The sequence below is a fragment of the Colobus angolensis genome, unplaced genomic scaffold (genome assembly GCF_000951035.1).
Source record: "Colobus angolensis palliatus isolate OR3802 unplaced genomic scaffold, Cang.pa_1.0 Scaffold5, whole genome shotgun sequence".
Lineage (NCBI taxonomy): Eukaryota > Metazoa > Chordata > Mammalia > Primates > Cercopithecidae > Colobus > Colobus angolensis.
In genome coordinates this window covers 28,861,973-28,877,880 of record NW_012118487.1, presented here as the reverse complement: position 1 = coordinate 28,877,880, position 15,908 = coordinate 28,861,973, and the positions used below count along the sequence as shown (strand labels likewise).

The 15,908-nt window shown below is 38.9% G+C and overlaps 1 protein-coding gene across 1 annotated transcript in view; it reads right to left on the bottom strand.

Moving 5' to 3' along the window:
- The window catches only part of LOC105524437 (chromosome unknown open reading frame, human C4orf45), a 140,981-nt gene that overhangs the window by 68,369 nt on the left and 56,704 nt on the right, over positions 1 to 15,908 (bottom strand). Inside the window, exon 3 of the mRNA XM_011959699.1 lies at positions 6,009 to 6,067. Within this exon, the coding sequence (XP_011815089.1) occupies positions 6,009 to 6,067 (59 nt within the window). The remainder of the gene's footprint in view (positions 1 to 6,008; positions 6,068 to 15,908) is intronic.

The following is a 15,908-nucleotide window of genomic DNA, read 5'->3' as shown; positions in this document are numbered from 1 at the left end:
TTCTCATGGTAGTGAATAAGTCTCACAAGATCTGATGGTTTTATTGGGGGTTTCCACTTTTTCATCTTCATTTTCTCTTGCTGGTACCATGTAAGAAGTACCTTCTCCTCCCACCATGACTCTGAGGCCTCCCCAGTCATGTGGAACTGTAAGTCCAATTAAGCCTCTTCTTCTTCCCAGGCTCAAGTATGTCTTTATCAGCAGTGTGAAAACAGACTAATACAAAGGAACTACAAGAACACTGTCCCTTTCCAAACTTGTTTGCCTTTAAATCAAGGTAGCCTTAGAGAAACCCACTGACTTTGAGACCAATCTCATGGCCAGCTGTTTAATAACACAATAATTACAGCTACCAAAATAAGAAGTTGTATTCCAAAGAGCTAAAGAAGTCCTATCTCTGAAAATAGTTTTTCTCAAGTTGAATGACTCAGAAACATCTAGAAAAAAAGATTATCACACCAGAAAGTTTGCTCTCATTAGAAGAGAAAAACAGAGGCATTTCTGAAGTTAGCCTTCATATTATTTATTAAAGGCCTAGAAGATAGGGTGGGCTCTTCAGTAATGGTGAGTAGCTCCTACAGAATCCACTCACCTCTTAGAGAAAAAACAAAAGTCCTGCCAATTTGTCATTTACCAATACATTCTCTTATGACCTCTCTTAATTGGACTATAAACATTCCTCTATTTCCTCCCTATGCTTTTTATTCTGCTTGTTGAAATTAGAAATACTGTAGGTATATATAGGGAAATCCCCAATTGCAAACAGAAGAGATCATATGAAAACAAATAAATCATCGGGTCACATATCTAGAGAAACTTGGGATGTTTAAAACAAGAGTACATTTCCTTTAATTTAAAGAAAATAAAAATAAAGATTTAAAACACACACACACACACGCACACAACAAAAACGAGTTAACCTACACCCAATAACTGCACTGTCTCTCCATCAGTGAACCTTGTGCTGAAATCGTCTGTCACATCTATCTGCCTTGAAAATTCTGTGAGCAACCTAAGCGTAAGGACTCTGCGAACAAATTTTTAAATTCTGAGCACTTAGCACATAGCAAGTCATTATTTCATATTTGCTAACCTACATCTTTATCAGTCTTTAAGATACAATTAATTGTATAACACACCTTTTATTTTGTTTTTTTTGAGACAGAGTCTTACTCTGTCACCCAGGCTGGAGTGCAGTCCCATGATCTCAGCTCACTGCAACCTCCACCTCCTGAGTTCAAGTGATTCTCCTGCCTCATTCTCCTGAGTACCTGGGATCGCAGTCACGCACAAACATGCCTGGCTAATTTTTGTGTGTTTTTAGTAGAGATAGGATTTCACTACTTTGGCCAGGCTAGTCTCAAACTCCTGACCTTAGGTGATCTGCCTGCCTTGGCCCCCCAAAATGCTGGGATTACAGGTGTGAGCCACCAATGCCTGGCCTGAGCCACTGCGTGCAGCCATTAATTTAACACAGTTTTACACGGGAAGCCAAAAAAAGGCACTACATTTGACCACTGCATTTACAAACAACTATTATAAAACTCATCCTGACTTCAAGAATATTAAAATGTAAAAAATATGCCTTCGAACAGAGGAAATCCTGTCATTGTGCTCTAACTGAATTTCTCATGTCATAAACAGAGTGGACTCTTGCCTGCATTATGTCAATAGACAAACATTCCTCAGCACCAGTTACAATGACTCAAAGCATCCTACTTTTCCTATACTGCTTTTTCTGAGGCCACTGATCACCTCTAAACATTTGTCTGCCGTGTTTTCCTTGATTTCTCTGTTTCTTTGCATTAAACTCTTCCTCTCAAAATTCTTCACCGGCTGCTATAGCCTTCTATAGGAATTTACCTCTAAGGCTCCTTTTCTTCTTCGGTGGCTCCCATTTATCTTGCCCTCAGTGTGGGCATCCCACAAGGCTCAGTCCCCTTCATTTCTCAGTTGTCACTAGAGGTTCCCAGACCTGGCGACACATCACAATCATTTGTAGAGCTCTTTTAAAATGTCCAAGCTCAAGCTGGGCGTGGTGGCTCATGCCTGTAATCCCAGCACTTTGGGAGGCCAAGCAGGTGGATCACCTGAGCTCAGGAGTTTGAGGAACCAGCCTGGCCAATATGGCGAAACCCTATCTCTACTGAAAATACAATAATTAGGTGGGCATGATGGTGCATGCCTGTAGTCTCAGTTACTTGGGAGGTTGAGGCAGGAGAATGGCTTGAACCTGAGAGGCAGAGGCTGCAGTGAGAGGACATCGCGCCATTGCACTCCAGCCTGGGCAACAGAGCAAAACTCTGTCTCAAAAAGATAAGTAAATAAAATGTCCTTTGTCCAGATCCCAACCCAGATCAATAGGATATGAGCTCTGTGACCCTGGTCATGTGACATAATCTGACATTCAATTTCTTCACCTGTAAAATTAAGATAGTGTTAGATCTGCTTCATCAGATTGCTGTATACACATGCTTTACTTCCCATCATTATAACGAACATGGTCTCCTCTTTTCTCCATTTACTTAAAGCCCACCTTTCTTTAAAAGCTCAACTGAACTTTCCTCCTGGCCCCAGATCTCCATAATCACATTTGTTTTGGCTTGTTTGCAAAGCACACTGAAAACTCAAGATGGGCCTGGAAAAATGAAATCGTCTCCTGGTTGATCTTTCTTTTTTATTTATTTATTTATTCTTGATATAGAGTCTCACTCTGTTGCCCAGGCTGGAGTACAGTGGTGTGATCTCGGTTCACTGCAACCTCCACCTCCCGGGTTCAAGTGATTCTCCTGCCTCAGCTTCCCCAGTAGCTCGGATTACAGGTGCGAGCCACCAAGCCTGGCCCTGGCTGATCTTTCTATAGCTGTTCTTATCACCTTCCAATCCCTTCTCCATATAACATTCCAACATTCCAGAATGATCTTAACAATTAGAATCAGGTTGCTTTCTATTTTAAATCTTCTAATGAATTTTCTTTGTTCTTATATTTATTAAAATCCAAATTCTCTAACCCAGATCGCAAGGTTCTGCAAAATCTGATCCTCATCTCACCACTCTCCCTATTGCTTTCAACACAGTCTGGCAGCACAGGTTGTAATTTGATTACTCTTTCCCACCTCAGGGCCTGGCTCATGCTGTTCTCTCTGCCAGGAATGATCTTGTACTCACCTACCTTTTCTTTTTTCTCATTGAGACACAGTTTCTCTGTTGCCCAGGCTGGAGTACAGTGACACCATCTCAGCTCACTGCAACCTCCGCCTCCCAGGTTCAAATGATTCTCTTGCCTCAGCCTCCCAAGTAGCTGGGATTACAGGCGCCCACCACTACGCCTGGCTAATTTTTGTATTATTAGTACAGACAGGGCTTCACCATGTTGCCAGGCTGGTCTTGAACTCCTGACCTCAAGCGATCACCCGCCTTGGCCTCCCAAAGTTCTGGGATTACAGGCGTGAGCCACCGCGCCCAGCCTCACCTATCTTTTCAACATCAGCTTAATAATCACTTCCCTCAGTAAACACTTATCTGACCCTCAGGCCAGGTAGGTGCCCTGGGAAAACCTTCTCTTTACATCCTATAAATATTCTTTTATAATGAACTATTTTATCAGAAACTGGATGGATTCGGGTCAAATATTAACTTTTTCTCAATATACCTCTATATTGTTTGATTTGTTGCCATAAGCATGGATTATATTGGTAATTTAAAACATTTGCTTTTAAGTTTGAGAAACAGTATGGTTATTTATTTTATATTTTTGGAGAAGGGGCTCTGTTGCCAAGGCTGGAGTGTACTGGCATGATCAAGGCTCACTGCAGCCTCGACCTCCCGGGCTCAAGTGTACCTCCCACCTCAGCCTCCTCAGTAGCTGGGACCACATGTGTGCACCACCACTTCTGGCTAATTTTTTAAATTTTTCTTGTAGAGATAGGGATTCCATGTTGCCCAGGCTGGTCTTAAACTCCTGGGCTCAAGCCATCCTCCCACTTCAGGCTCCTGAATAGCTAAGACAGGCACAGCCACCATGTCCAGTTAGTATTTTTTATTATTTGTAGAGATGGGATTTCGTCATATTGCAAAGGCTAGACTCAAACTCCTGTCCTCAATCGATCCTCCTGCCTCGCTGGGCCTCCCTAAGTGCTAGGATTACAGGCATGAGCCACTGTCTCCAGCCAATACATTATTTTTAAAAAGCCATGTTGTTGCTTCAATGTCTGCCTCCTCCCCTAGAATACAAGTTCCAAGAAGGGCATGTATTGAGGCTGGCTGGTTCACCATGATGGCCACAGAATCTAATAGTGCTTTGAACCCAGAAGATGCTGAACATATTGAGTGAATGCTGTTGACTGAAAAGAACAAAATATGAAAACTGGTTGGGAGACTCAGCACTAACCTTTGCCCAGGAAAAAGATGGCTCTCAGGCCACCTTAGAGAATGCAAAGGGGTAGGGCACACCCGAGCCTGTCTGAGTCAGGGCCCTATTCAAAAGTATCCTGCTAGCAAGGGCTTTGAAATGGGGTAGGTGCTTATAGTCTCACAAAGGAAGCAGTATTCAGGTTATTGGTGTCTGACTAGTTAAACAGGACCCAAGTCAGGAGTTATAGATGAGTTCAGGGGGTTGTCAATACAGTTAATAAAAAAAAAATTCTGGCTATAATTTTCTAGTTATTATCTTCATTATCAATTTGGCTCTCAGTATTTGCAAAGTAATTTTGTTATTTTTCTTCACGTATCCGCCCAATTTCCTAGTTGAATCTGCAATCTCCTAAATACAAGGTCTCTTTCATAACTATTCTACATCCTCATGACTCAGTTCAACCCATATCATATGCCCTAGAAATGAATATAGCCAACATTCTTTCATTCAAAGAACATGCTCAGGGCTTTGGTGTTTCTCAGATATCCTCCAACAAGTTTTTAATGTTTAAATAAATGCAGCACATTTTCATGCTTTTATCACCAATGCTTGAAGTTTCATTGGTCTTTAATGTTTTTCTTTGCTTGGAAATATTTGATAAGGTAATTGCAGTGGATGTCTGCAATGCTATCTAAACAAATGAAGTAGAATATTTTAATGAGAATATGTGTTATTCATGCTTTAAAGTATACCTGTGTCTTTGTGGCTTTAAATATGGTACCTGCTTAATAAGTTATACGAATTGCCCACTAAGGTATTTTTTGTTCTGAAATAACTAATAGGCTTTTGACATGGGGTTTGAAGTCTTTTCTCTATTTGATGCAGTTTATGTTGGTATTGTATAGCCACCTCAGGGCTAATAAAATCCAGTGATTTTGCATATGCTAATAGCTAAATCCTTCAACAATTAAAAGTGAAGTAAAATAAGCCCCAGAAATCCTCACTTTCAAAAATCTGTAACAAAGACAATATTCAATCTGCAGTCTTGTGAGAGCAATGCTGACTGATCTTTTCCCTCTTAGGAATCTGAATCGTATGTTATACCTACATGACAAGTCAGCTTTTGCTTGTTTCCTGTAATTTAACATGCCGTGAGCTACCCATGTTTCATTTGGGTCAGAAGCTGCCATAAGATAATGTGAATTGAAGCCATTATGTGACTTTAGTAAGATTATGGTTATTAACCAAGATTACCCATTATGATGGTTTCCAGGCCAACAGCATGAAATGAGTTTTTTATCTGAAAAAAAATTAATATTGTTTCTTCCACAGAGATATTTATAAAGTTAAAGCTAATCTACCAATCCAGTTGCCATTCTTAATAGCTTCTGACTTGCTTCTCTTTTTCTTTACTATATTCTAACAGTTTTTCATTCTAACTCTGCTTTTTTCCTTTCCTCCCCTTAATTAAAATTTAGCAGATAGTTAAGATTTACTGTTTTTATTAGAAATAAAAATTCACAAATTTACAAAAAACCTTTATGAAATAAAAAGAAAGTGGTAATATACTTACAAGTTTTTAAAAAATGAATCCTGTTACCAGTTTAGGAAGGAAACACACTGATTAATAAAAAATATACTCCTATTTGCTTACCATGGGTTTTGATATCTGTGGGTTATTGAATCAAGAGAAGCTTGACTTAGTTCTTCATACTGTAAAAGGAAGAAAATTAATGTACTATAATTCCAAAGTAAATAGGTGACAGGTCTAAGTATCCATATTTCCAGTCAAAAAGGAAGTCAGGTTGGGAAATGAAATAGGAAATGCTAAATTCAGTTAAAAGAAGATCAGAGAAGAAGACAGTCTTTTGATTCCTGAACAGAGAGGAAAAAAATACAAGAAGTAAAATAAACAAGACCCTGTGTGCTTTACTTTCCCTTTTTGAAAGGAAGGGTGTTGGGTAGCAAGAAGGGTGTGATGCGTAATCACTAAGCTGCTTTCCATCTTTCTGATTCTATCTCTAAATAAGCGAACATTCTAAACTACTATTGTCATTAGACTCAAACACGTTACCTCTTTTCACTTTGCTTTCTCCTTACAGAATCAAAAAAATGTGTTCACAACAATGTAGGAAAGAGCTAGATTATAGACAGACTCTGGTAAAGTGTAGGTTTGAAAACTCCTTTCAGAAGGGATAATTCAGATATGATAATGTATTTGGTGGCTTAGAGGGGTTCTTAGATTAAAAAGTAATTCCCACCCCCTCCCATGTGCATGGAAATGATCTGTTATTACTGAATGAATGACTGCTATATACTGACTCCTTTTCTCCAGGAACTGTCAGATGGATGGCACATCTTGTAAAAAATAAGCATGGGGAGTAAAAGTATCAAATTTATATTGAAAAGCATCTTGGTCTATAATCATTTCTCATGTTTCTATACTAGGATTAAGAAACCATGACATGAATTATCAAAAAGTATTTCACTTCAGTTGTGGATGCATTTTTTACTTACATTAGTATGGGATGCAATATTCATAACATCTCAAAAAGTGGCAAAATCCTATTATAAAAATGTCAGCATTAAAGGAATGACGTTACTTGGTACTTTTTTAAAATTCTCTTCTCTCCTCTTCCTTTTCCCTCAAGTTTCAGTTTAGAATGACTTTCCTTATTGACTACCACAGAGTTTTTTGTGCTTGAGAAGGCAAATTCATTTATTTGTGTCATCTTCTCAGGGATAAAGACCTGAAACCTTAATCTCTTCAATATTCACACATCAGTTGAATAAACAAAGGAAGACACAAGATAAACAAGGTCACTATTCCACAGAAACTTTGAAAACAATCTGCATATAATGGAAAGATCATGGGACAGCTTTTTTTCTCAACTGATTCCTAACAGGATTCCCTGAAAATTGACCTTATCCATTGACTTATAAGTAATTTTATTATCAGCTTCTGGACAAATTTTGCAGGACTTGGATGATCTTTAGTTTTATGCTATTCTTATCTTTAATAACCCAAAACTGCATCTTCTTAATTGGGGAAGACCTTTCTCAGAAATAAAATAACACATCGTTTTTCCATTCCTCCTACAGATATCAGTCTCTATAAACAATTTGTTATCTAAAATAAGCTGGTCCTTCTCTATCTTAATTTATTAATGAAATGCATGATGATTTATTTGGACATCTATGCTTGCTGTAGTGTTAAACCTAATAAAATTCAGACTCAGATAAATCATTTTACTGGCAAATCATTCCTAAGAGTAAAGATTAGTTTCAAAACCAATTCAATATCTTCATAGAAATGGGTAACAATTAGTATATTTTCTATCTTAAATCAATGAGAACCTTTTACACTTATTTTAAATGTTTTTAACAAAAATAATTACAACTCAAATTTGGATATTTCCTACAGAACAATCTTCAAATAAGTCTATGTATTAACAAAAGGGAAATACCAGCTAACTACATTCACATACTGTGAGTTATGCAATTTCTAAAATGAGTAAAATCTGTTAAATTAATTGTAGACATTTGGGGCACATTCTAGTTAAAAATTTAAATCATTGCTTAAGACTTTCACTTTTAATCTCTAAACTCTAGTCTAGTCCTGATACATTTAGGAAGTCTTTTGGGGACTGTTCCTGAGGAATCCTCTTGCTTTGTTGCCATCATCCAAGATGCTTTTCTTAGTATATCCAATTTTTACTTTTCTTACTAGAAAGAACAATTTTCCATCTCTATAACTATGAGGTCTTTCTCACCCGTAGAACGAATACAATGGCAATGTAGTTTGAGAATGCATAGACACTAAGGTTTTTCTTCTGTAGCCTCCTCCTTGGTAACATAGAGCTCTTAGTACCAAACATTTGAGTGGAAAATTCCCTATGGCTATCTTTTCTTATGCTAATGTGTTTTTTCCTTCATTTGCCTCAATTTGCAAAATATTACTGTTAACCTCTTAGGTGTCTTTCTTCCCACAGTCTGTGAGAAACATTTCCATTGCAGCAGGGTCACCAAATTGCATAATGTTGCCTATTCTAGATTGGAACTATTACAGGGAGAAAGGGGATATAAAGACCTTTGCATGAATGGAGCATTTGAAATATTCATTTTACATTCAGAGCATGAGTAGAAACAAAACAATTCTTTCTGAAAAATGTTGGTGTTTAAAGCATGGATTCTGTGATGCATTTCTCTTGTTAAAGGAAAAAAATGTTCAATGCAGAGACCCATACATACTTCATTTTATGCCACATTATAGATGGCCTTGAGTACCAACATTAATGATATCCTACTCTCTCTTAACTGTAGTTTTTAAATAATCTGAATTAATTCATCAGCTTTCAGCGACAGACTAAACATTGGGTTCTGTGAGTTTGTTCACTGTGACCCCAGTTATCTCTGCTTTCTGGGGAGTATCCAAATAATGAGCAACATAGTCTCTCACGTTTCTAGTGTGCTTATAACACTATAATTTAAAAATCCATGCAGGCCGGAAAATATACTAGATAGAGACATTAATACTAGATCCCATTTGTTGAGCATGCTAAGTGCTTTACACATGTCTCAATCCATTTAATAGTACTCTAAGGTATTAGTGTTATCCTGTGGATAGGTAGATTATTTATTTATTTTTGGAGACAGGGTCTCACTCTGTCACCCAGGCTAGAGTGCAGTGGCACAACCTCGGCTCATTGCAACCTCTGCCTCCTAAGTTCAAGCAATCCTCCCACCTCAGCCTCCTCAGTAACTGCGACCACAGGTGCACACCACCATGCCCAGCTAGTAGTGCGAGGGTCTTGCCATGTTGCCCAGGCTGGTCTCAAATTCCTGAGCTCAAGCTATCCATCTGCCTTAGCCTCCCAAAGTGCTGGGATTACAGGTGTGAGTTACTGTTCCCAGCCAGTAGGTAGAATTCTAAAAAAGCACCCAAGATTCTCACCCCCTGGTATACACACGTTCTCTCAGGTATTCAACTGAATACAAATCTAGGTGCTACTGTGAAGGATTGTGCAGATGTAATTAAAGTCCCAAATCAGCTGACTTGAAAAAAGGGCGATTATTCTCAGTGGGCCTAAGCTAATCAGGAGAGCTCTAAAAAAGACCTAAGCTCTTCTTGGCAAAGGGGATTTGAAGCATGAGAGGGATTTGACAGGAGGGAGACTCTCCACAGCTGGCTCTAAAGATGTGGAGGGGTCAGCTGGGTGCAGTGTCTCACGCCTGTAATCCCAGTACTTTGGGAGGCCGAGGCGGGCAGATTACGAGGTCATGAGACTGAGACCATCCTGGCTGACATGGTGAAACTCCAGGTCTACTGAAAATACAAAAAATTAGCCGGGCATGGTGGCAGGCACCTGTAGTCCCAGCTACTTGGGAGGCTGGGGCAGGAGAATGGCCTGAACCCAGGAGGTGGAGCTTGCACTGAGCCGAGATTGCGCTACTGCACTCCAGCCTGGGCAACAGAGCAAGACTCCATCTCAAAAAAAAAAAGATGTGGAGGGGTCATGGAGCGAGGTGCCTGGGTGACCTCTGAATGTTGAGAATGGCCCCTGGCTGACAATCAGCAAAGAAACAGAAGTACAACTTCAGGTCTACAATCACGAGGAACTGAAATCTTCCATAACCATGTGAACTTGGAAGAGAGCTCCAGCCTCAGATGACTTCACAGCTATAGTTAACACCTTCATCTTTGGGAGATCTGAGTGGAGAGCCCAGTCATGCCATCCCTGGATTTCTGACCTACAGAAATGTGAGCCAATAAATGAGTATTGATTTAAGCTGCTAAATTTGTGGTAATTTGTTATGCAACAGAAAACCAATATATTCCCATTTCATAAATGGGAAAACTGAGGCATTATAAAAAGCGGCATTTGGACTAGCATGCAAGGGTAGAAAAGGGAGAATATAAAAAATTCTTCGACTGGCTATTTTAGCTTGAAAGCCACATTCGATTTTCATTACGGTCATGTATTAGTCCGTTTTCACACTGCTATGAAAATATTCCCTGAGACTGAGTAATTTGTAAAGGAAAGAGGTTTAATTGACCCCCAGTTCCACCTGGCTGGGGAGGCCTCAGTAAACTTACAATCATGGTGGAAAAGGAAGCAGGCATGTCTTACATGGTGGCAGAGAGAGGGAAGAGGGAAGCCCCTCATCAAACCATCAGATCTCGTGAGAACTCACCATCAGGAGAACATCATGGGAGAAACCACCCCCACAATCCAATTTTCTCCCACCAGGTCCTTTCCTTGACTGATGGGGATTATGGGGAATTACAATTCTAAATGAGATTTGGATGGGGACACGAAGCCAAACCCTATCAGGCCACAAACATAGATTTATAGATTTGCCCTGAGAAGCAATATGAATGCTAATTGCCTCACTAATTCTCAGAGAAAAGGCATATTTTTCAATGCTGTTGGTGGAAACAAAAAACAAAATAAAACAACAACAAAGGTAAATTTTGTTTTTTTCTCCCAGTATCCCGCCAAGGAGACAAATATTTTCCTTATTTCATTCTATAACTCAAAATACACCAGGACTTTTTTTAAAGACTGGAATTAATTTTCTTGGGAATTGTTATGATTTGTAATGAATGACCAGCCATTCTGATATCAGCCCTTTACCCAGAGCTGGTTGATGATTCCTAACAGGGTCTGAAATCTGAGTGGACTATTCAAGCAACAGAAAGCTATACAAGTGCTTCCAAGTCACTGTGTGTGCTCAGTGCAGAGTTTCTGAAATACCATCAAGGGCCTATTTTGCAACTGTACTCAGCCTTGGAGTTTTCTAATGTGTTTGCCACTGTTGTTAATTCTAAGGTCAGAAAGTTTGCTCCCAAGTTAATTGTCCAATTAGCTCTACAACTATGGGTTGTAAAACAAGCATTGTGAACATGAGATTTGATATGAAGGAGACTGTGCCCAGTTTCCTTAAGTTTCCATTTTTAAAAAAAAGGTACATAATTTTGAACGATTTTATTGAATAAGCTGGAAGTGGACTAATTGCCAACCTAATACACACTTAAAAATTCATTACTCTCTATCTGCAACTTGGTCTCTCAACAAAGACACTGCATGAGAATGGAATAGATTCCAGTCTCCATTTCTCATCATTTACTGATAATCATTTACCCCATGATAAGCACTAGAAGATGGTGGGTGGGGGCTGGGATTGATGTTGTCAATACAAAGACACATACAACAGATCTCAGACCTCAAATTGCTTAAAGCCATTGGAACGTTGCTAGGACTGTGTAGTACAATTACTGACAATAATCGCACTAAACTTCCACAAAGAAACTTTCCTATGAATTCTTCCCAAGTGGGTGGTCATAGTGGATTCCTATAGCATATATTTTCAGTGCCATTTCTTCGTGCCTAAACACAGAGCTGAGACCATGTAGTGGGGGGCCCCCTATATTTAATGAACTATTCCTAAACTTCCCCAATTAAAGTTCCTTGGTTTCCCAGATTTAATCCTGGGAAAAGAAATCTCCAGATTTCTGGTATCATTTGCTATGCATGCTATGCATTTTTGTCAACATAGCTGAGATACCCTGGGAGTGTTGTATATGAATAACAGGGAAAACTACAGTCATAAATTTACAATGATTTAAGAATTTCCTCCAGTGATCTTAAAAAGACAGGATTAATGCCAGATTTAGAAAACAGATGTCCTGGTATTTGATCCACCTGTGCTTGGGATATTGGCTCACACACAAGTTTCAGAATTCTTTGACAATATACTTAACAGCCTAGCTATGGAGTCATACCACACTTTTACTAGCACCTATTCTAAGTTATAGCATCTTTTCTTAGCTTTGTATGTCACTATCATCAAATAGCATTTGTTGAAAAGTCTATGACATACGCTTAATTACTAACTTTAAGAAGCTTAATTTTTTTAAAGGTGATATTTACATTTAGACACATACTCCAGATATTGTGTCAAGCCTTAACAAGAATTCATAACTACCACAATGTATTTTTAGCCTGCCTAAATTAAGGGATAAAATCATCTACAAAGCTTTATATTACTTTGAGTTCTTTTTATTTCCTTTTTTCCCCTAAATGTTCACATCCTAACAAATGATGTGACGATTAGGACTTTTGTTTTCCAATTTGCCAATAAGTTTCTAGAAAGTCACCTCTAAAAGAGAGAGAAAGCCCTGTGTTTAGTTGAGAGGCCAAGTAATTGGGGCTGGGATGCCCACTGGAATGTGGCAGCATCGCTGGCTACCAACAGAGAGGCTTCCCATTCCAAACTCATTACTCTTTGTGGAACCGCTTTGAACACACTACAGAGAGCACACATCAGTGATACATGCCTCCCTTGATGTTTCCATGCTCTGTTAGAAAAAGGAAGCATCAAACATAACATTTATTTTCTGGAAATTTAGATATAAGTAAAATTTTATAAGGAAATTGTTTCCTTCAATGTATTTGAGAATCCTATAAAGCAAAGCTTTGTAAAATGGAGAAAATGTAACATCTGCATATAAGGAGGTTAATATATTATTTTCAAGAAAAAGGAGGGTGAAAGAAAAATGTCTCTTCCGCCTCACAGATGGTCAGCATGTGGTACTCTCTCACTAAAGCCTTCTGGTGGTATCATAAGACATATTACTTTATACAGCCCTTAAGGATGAAAGGTGCTAATGTAATTATTTTTATGTTAAACCACAAACTGTTAGGATGCAAATAACTATAAAGTAAAAAGTGAGAACTAAACACACACTCATCTGGAAAGAACAGCAGCCCTCCAAAGACATGCCTAATTTTAGAAAAGCTATTTTCTATTTTGCGTTTATAACTTAGTTGAAAATGGAAGCTTTATTATGTTTCTAAAATTGTCTCTACTGATAACAACATCTGGAGATTAGGAATTTTAATGAGACTCAAAACTGCTGGCTCTTTTTATGATGGCTCTAGATGAACCCCAAGGTAAATGAGAATTTGGCGATAAAAATGCAGAAATTCTGAAATATGTATTTTGGTGGTCTACAGACTTATCAACTCCATGCTGGCAATACATTTTCCCCAGATGAATCTGAAAACACTGGAGGACACTGTGCTGTAGGAGCTTGAAACACTACATGGGGTTAGTGCAAAGAAAGAGGGTTTGACCTGGTGAGAACTCACTCTCTTGTTTTTTTCCCCCCATAATGTCAATGATTGTATTTGATATGTTTTGAAAGGCAATAAAGTGCTTACAAAATACAAATTCAAAACAACTACTATCAAGAGATGTCTTATGTCAAATATGTGGGTGGTATCATCTCTACATTTTGTTTGTTTATTTATATTTATTTATTTATTTATTTTAGAGAAAGTCTCAAAATGCCAGCCTGGGCAACAGGCTGGAATGCAGTGGTGCAATCTTGGCTCACTGCAACCTCCACTTCCCAGGTTCAAGCAATTCTCCTGCCTCACCTTCCCAAGTAGCTGGGATTACAGGCGCCCACCACCACGCTCAGCTAATTTTTGTATTTTAGTTGAGACAGGGTTTCACTATGTTGGCCAGGCTGGCCTTGAACTCTTGTCCTCAAATAACCCATCCGCCTCAGCCTCCCAAAGTGCTGGGATTACAGGCATAAGCCACCATGCCTGGCCTCTACTATTTCTTTTGATATTATAAATGAAGTATATTGTGTGCAGATGATGCACAGTGGGACGCTAGGAGACAATTGATGGAACCATGTAGAAACTAATGCATACCTTATAAGAGAAAGCAAGTAGGTTTGACTCCAGCATGACCCTGCCTGAGAGGAAAATAACACAACTGTGTACATTATAAAGTGGCTCCAATCTAATGTTCTGATCTCATTGTCTATCATTGCATTTCCTACATCCTGTATTCCTCCGAGTCCTTGATTTCACATGGCCTGGGTTGAAATTCTAGCTCTATCACTTACTAGCTCTGTGGCCTCAGGCAAGGAACCTTGCCTGTTGATACCTCAGTTTCCTCAGCTGTAAAGTCATCACAGTACCATCCTTATTAAACAATCAATTGTAGCTCTTTTTATGTTTACCTTCTATAAATAAATTCACAGTGAGCAAAATGTCTAATAAACCAACCTTGTATCAGTTTATTCCATAGCCATCAAGAAATTCAACATTTCATCAGAAGGCTGTTCAAATGTCCATAAAACCGTCACAAAGAAGCTCTATTTCATGACAGCGGAACTTGTGACAGTCAAAAATAAGGCAGAGGTTTCAAAGCCTCAAAATTTTGTTTTTTGTTACCTCATATTACATATAAATATGTTGGTGAGTTCCCATGATTCTCCTTATTACCTCATATAGTTTTTTAAAAATATGTAATATATTGGTTATATGATTAATTGATTTAATATTTTCTTTGGGATCACACTCATGAAGTTAGTCATCATGTCCAGTGTAACATTGTTTCTGTGAGAAAACTAAATGACTTAAATCATTTTGTCACAAGGTCAGAGCACAGGTGCAGAAAATGGACATTAGGAAGCCAGCAGACCCCGTTGAGGTTGGGGTTAAAAAAAGGCCAGTAGAGAGGAGACACAACCAGCTAAGCAGCAGTTAGAAAAGTTCCTCAGTTTAGCATGGGATTGAAACCAAATAAACTGTTTCAACTGTCTCCATATATGCTTGCAGAAAGAACATATATAGTTTGATAGAGACCAAATCCATTTTTTTAAAGAATGTGCTGCTCTTAAATCCGAGATGATAAAAGTAATGGTCTGTCCTTGTTTATACATACATTTATGATTATTGCATAGTAACCCATGTAAGAGTCAGTACGAAATAACTAAACATTAAAAAATCCAGAAGAGAAACTCAATCTTGCGATTTTTACTGTGACCTCCACAACGTGGGGGAAGCTTTTCAGGTGTCACTCAGCATGGAAGTTATTATCCTCCTGCAAAAAGCCAGATGATCTGCAGAACCCCTCCTAGTGCCCCAAATAGGAGAGACCATTCCCCGGTAGGAGGCAGCTGCTCCAGGCATTTTACCAAGACTCTATTGGAGGTGCCTGAGCGTCCTTAACCACCAGTCTTATATAAACCTGGAGCAGTAAATTAGGCAGAGCAGCTGTTAGAGCTATAAAAATCCAGGAGATGAAAGTTTTGCTTAAAATCCAAGCTCTGAGCAATTGCCATGAGAGACACTGAGGAGTCTCTGCAGTTAGACTAAAACAGGAACTGACCATTCTGATTTGGATTATTATGGGACAAGGAAAAGCAAGGGATATGGAAAGGGCCTATAGACAGATAAAGTGGAAAACGAACAGGAAGTGGATTGAGACATTTCTCAAAGTGACACCACACTGAGAGCTTTACTAGTTCCCTTGTGAGGAGGGCCCTGGGTTAATGCCACCACTCTTGTATAGTCTCTGTAATCAGGAGTATGTTTGAATGCATGGAGTGTATGTGTATGTATCGGCTTAAGTGTCAATTCATGCACCACGTCTGATTTTTTAGAAGTAGCTGCCTGAAGCCCAGGGTCAATAAGGAATCAAAGTCTGAGTCTACACTCCAAAAATGATACTGTGAGCTGGGCAC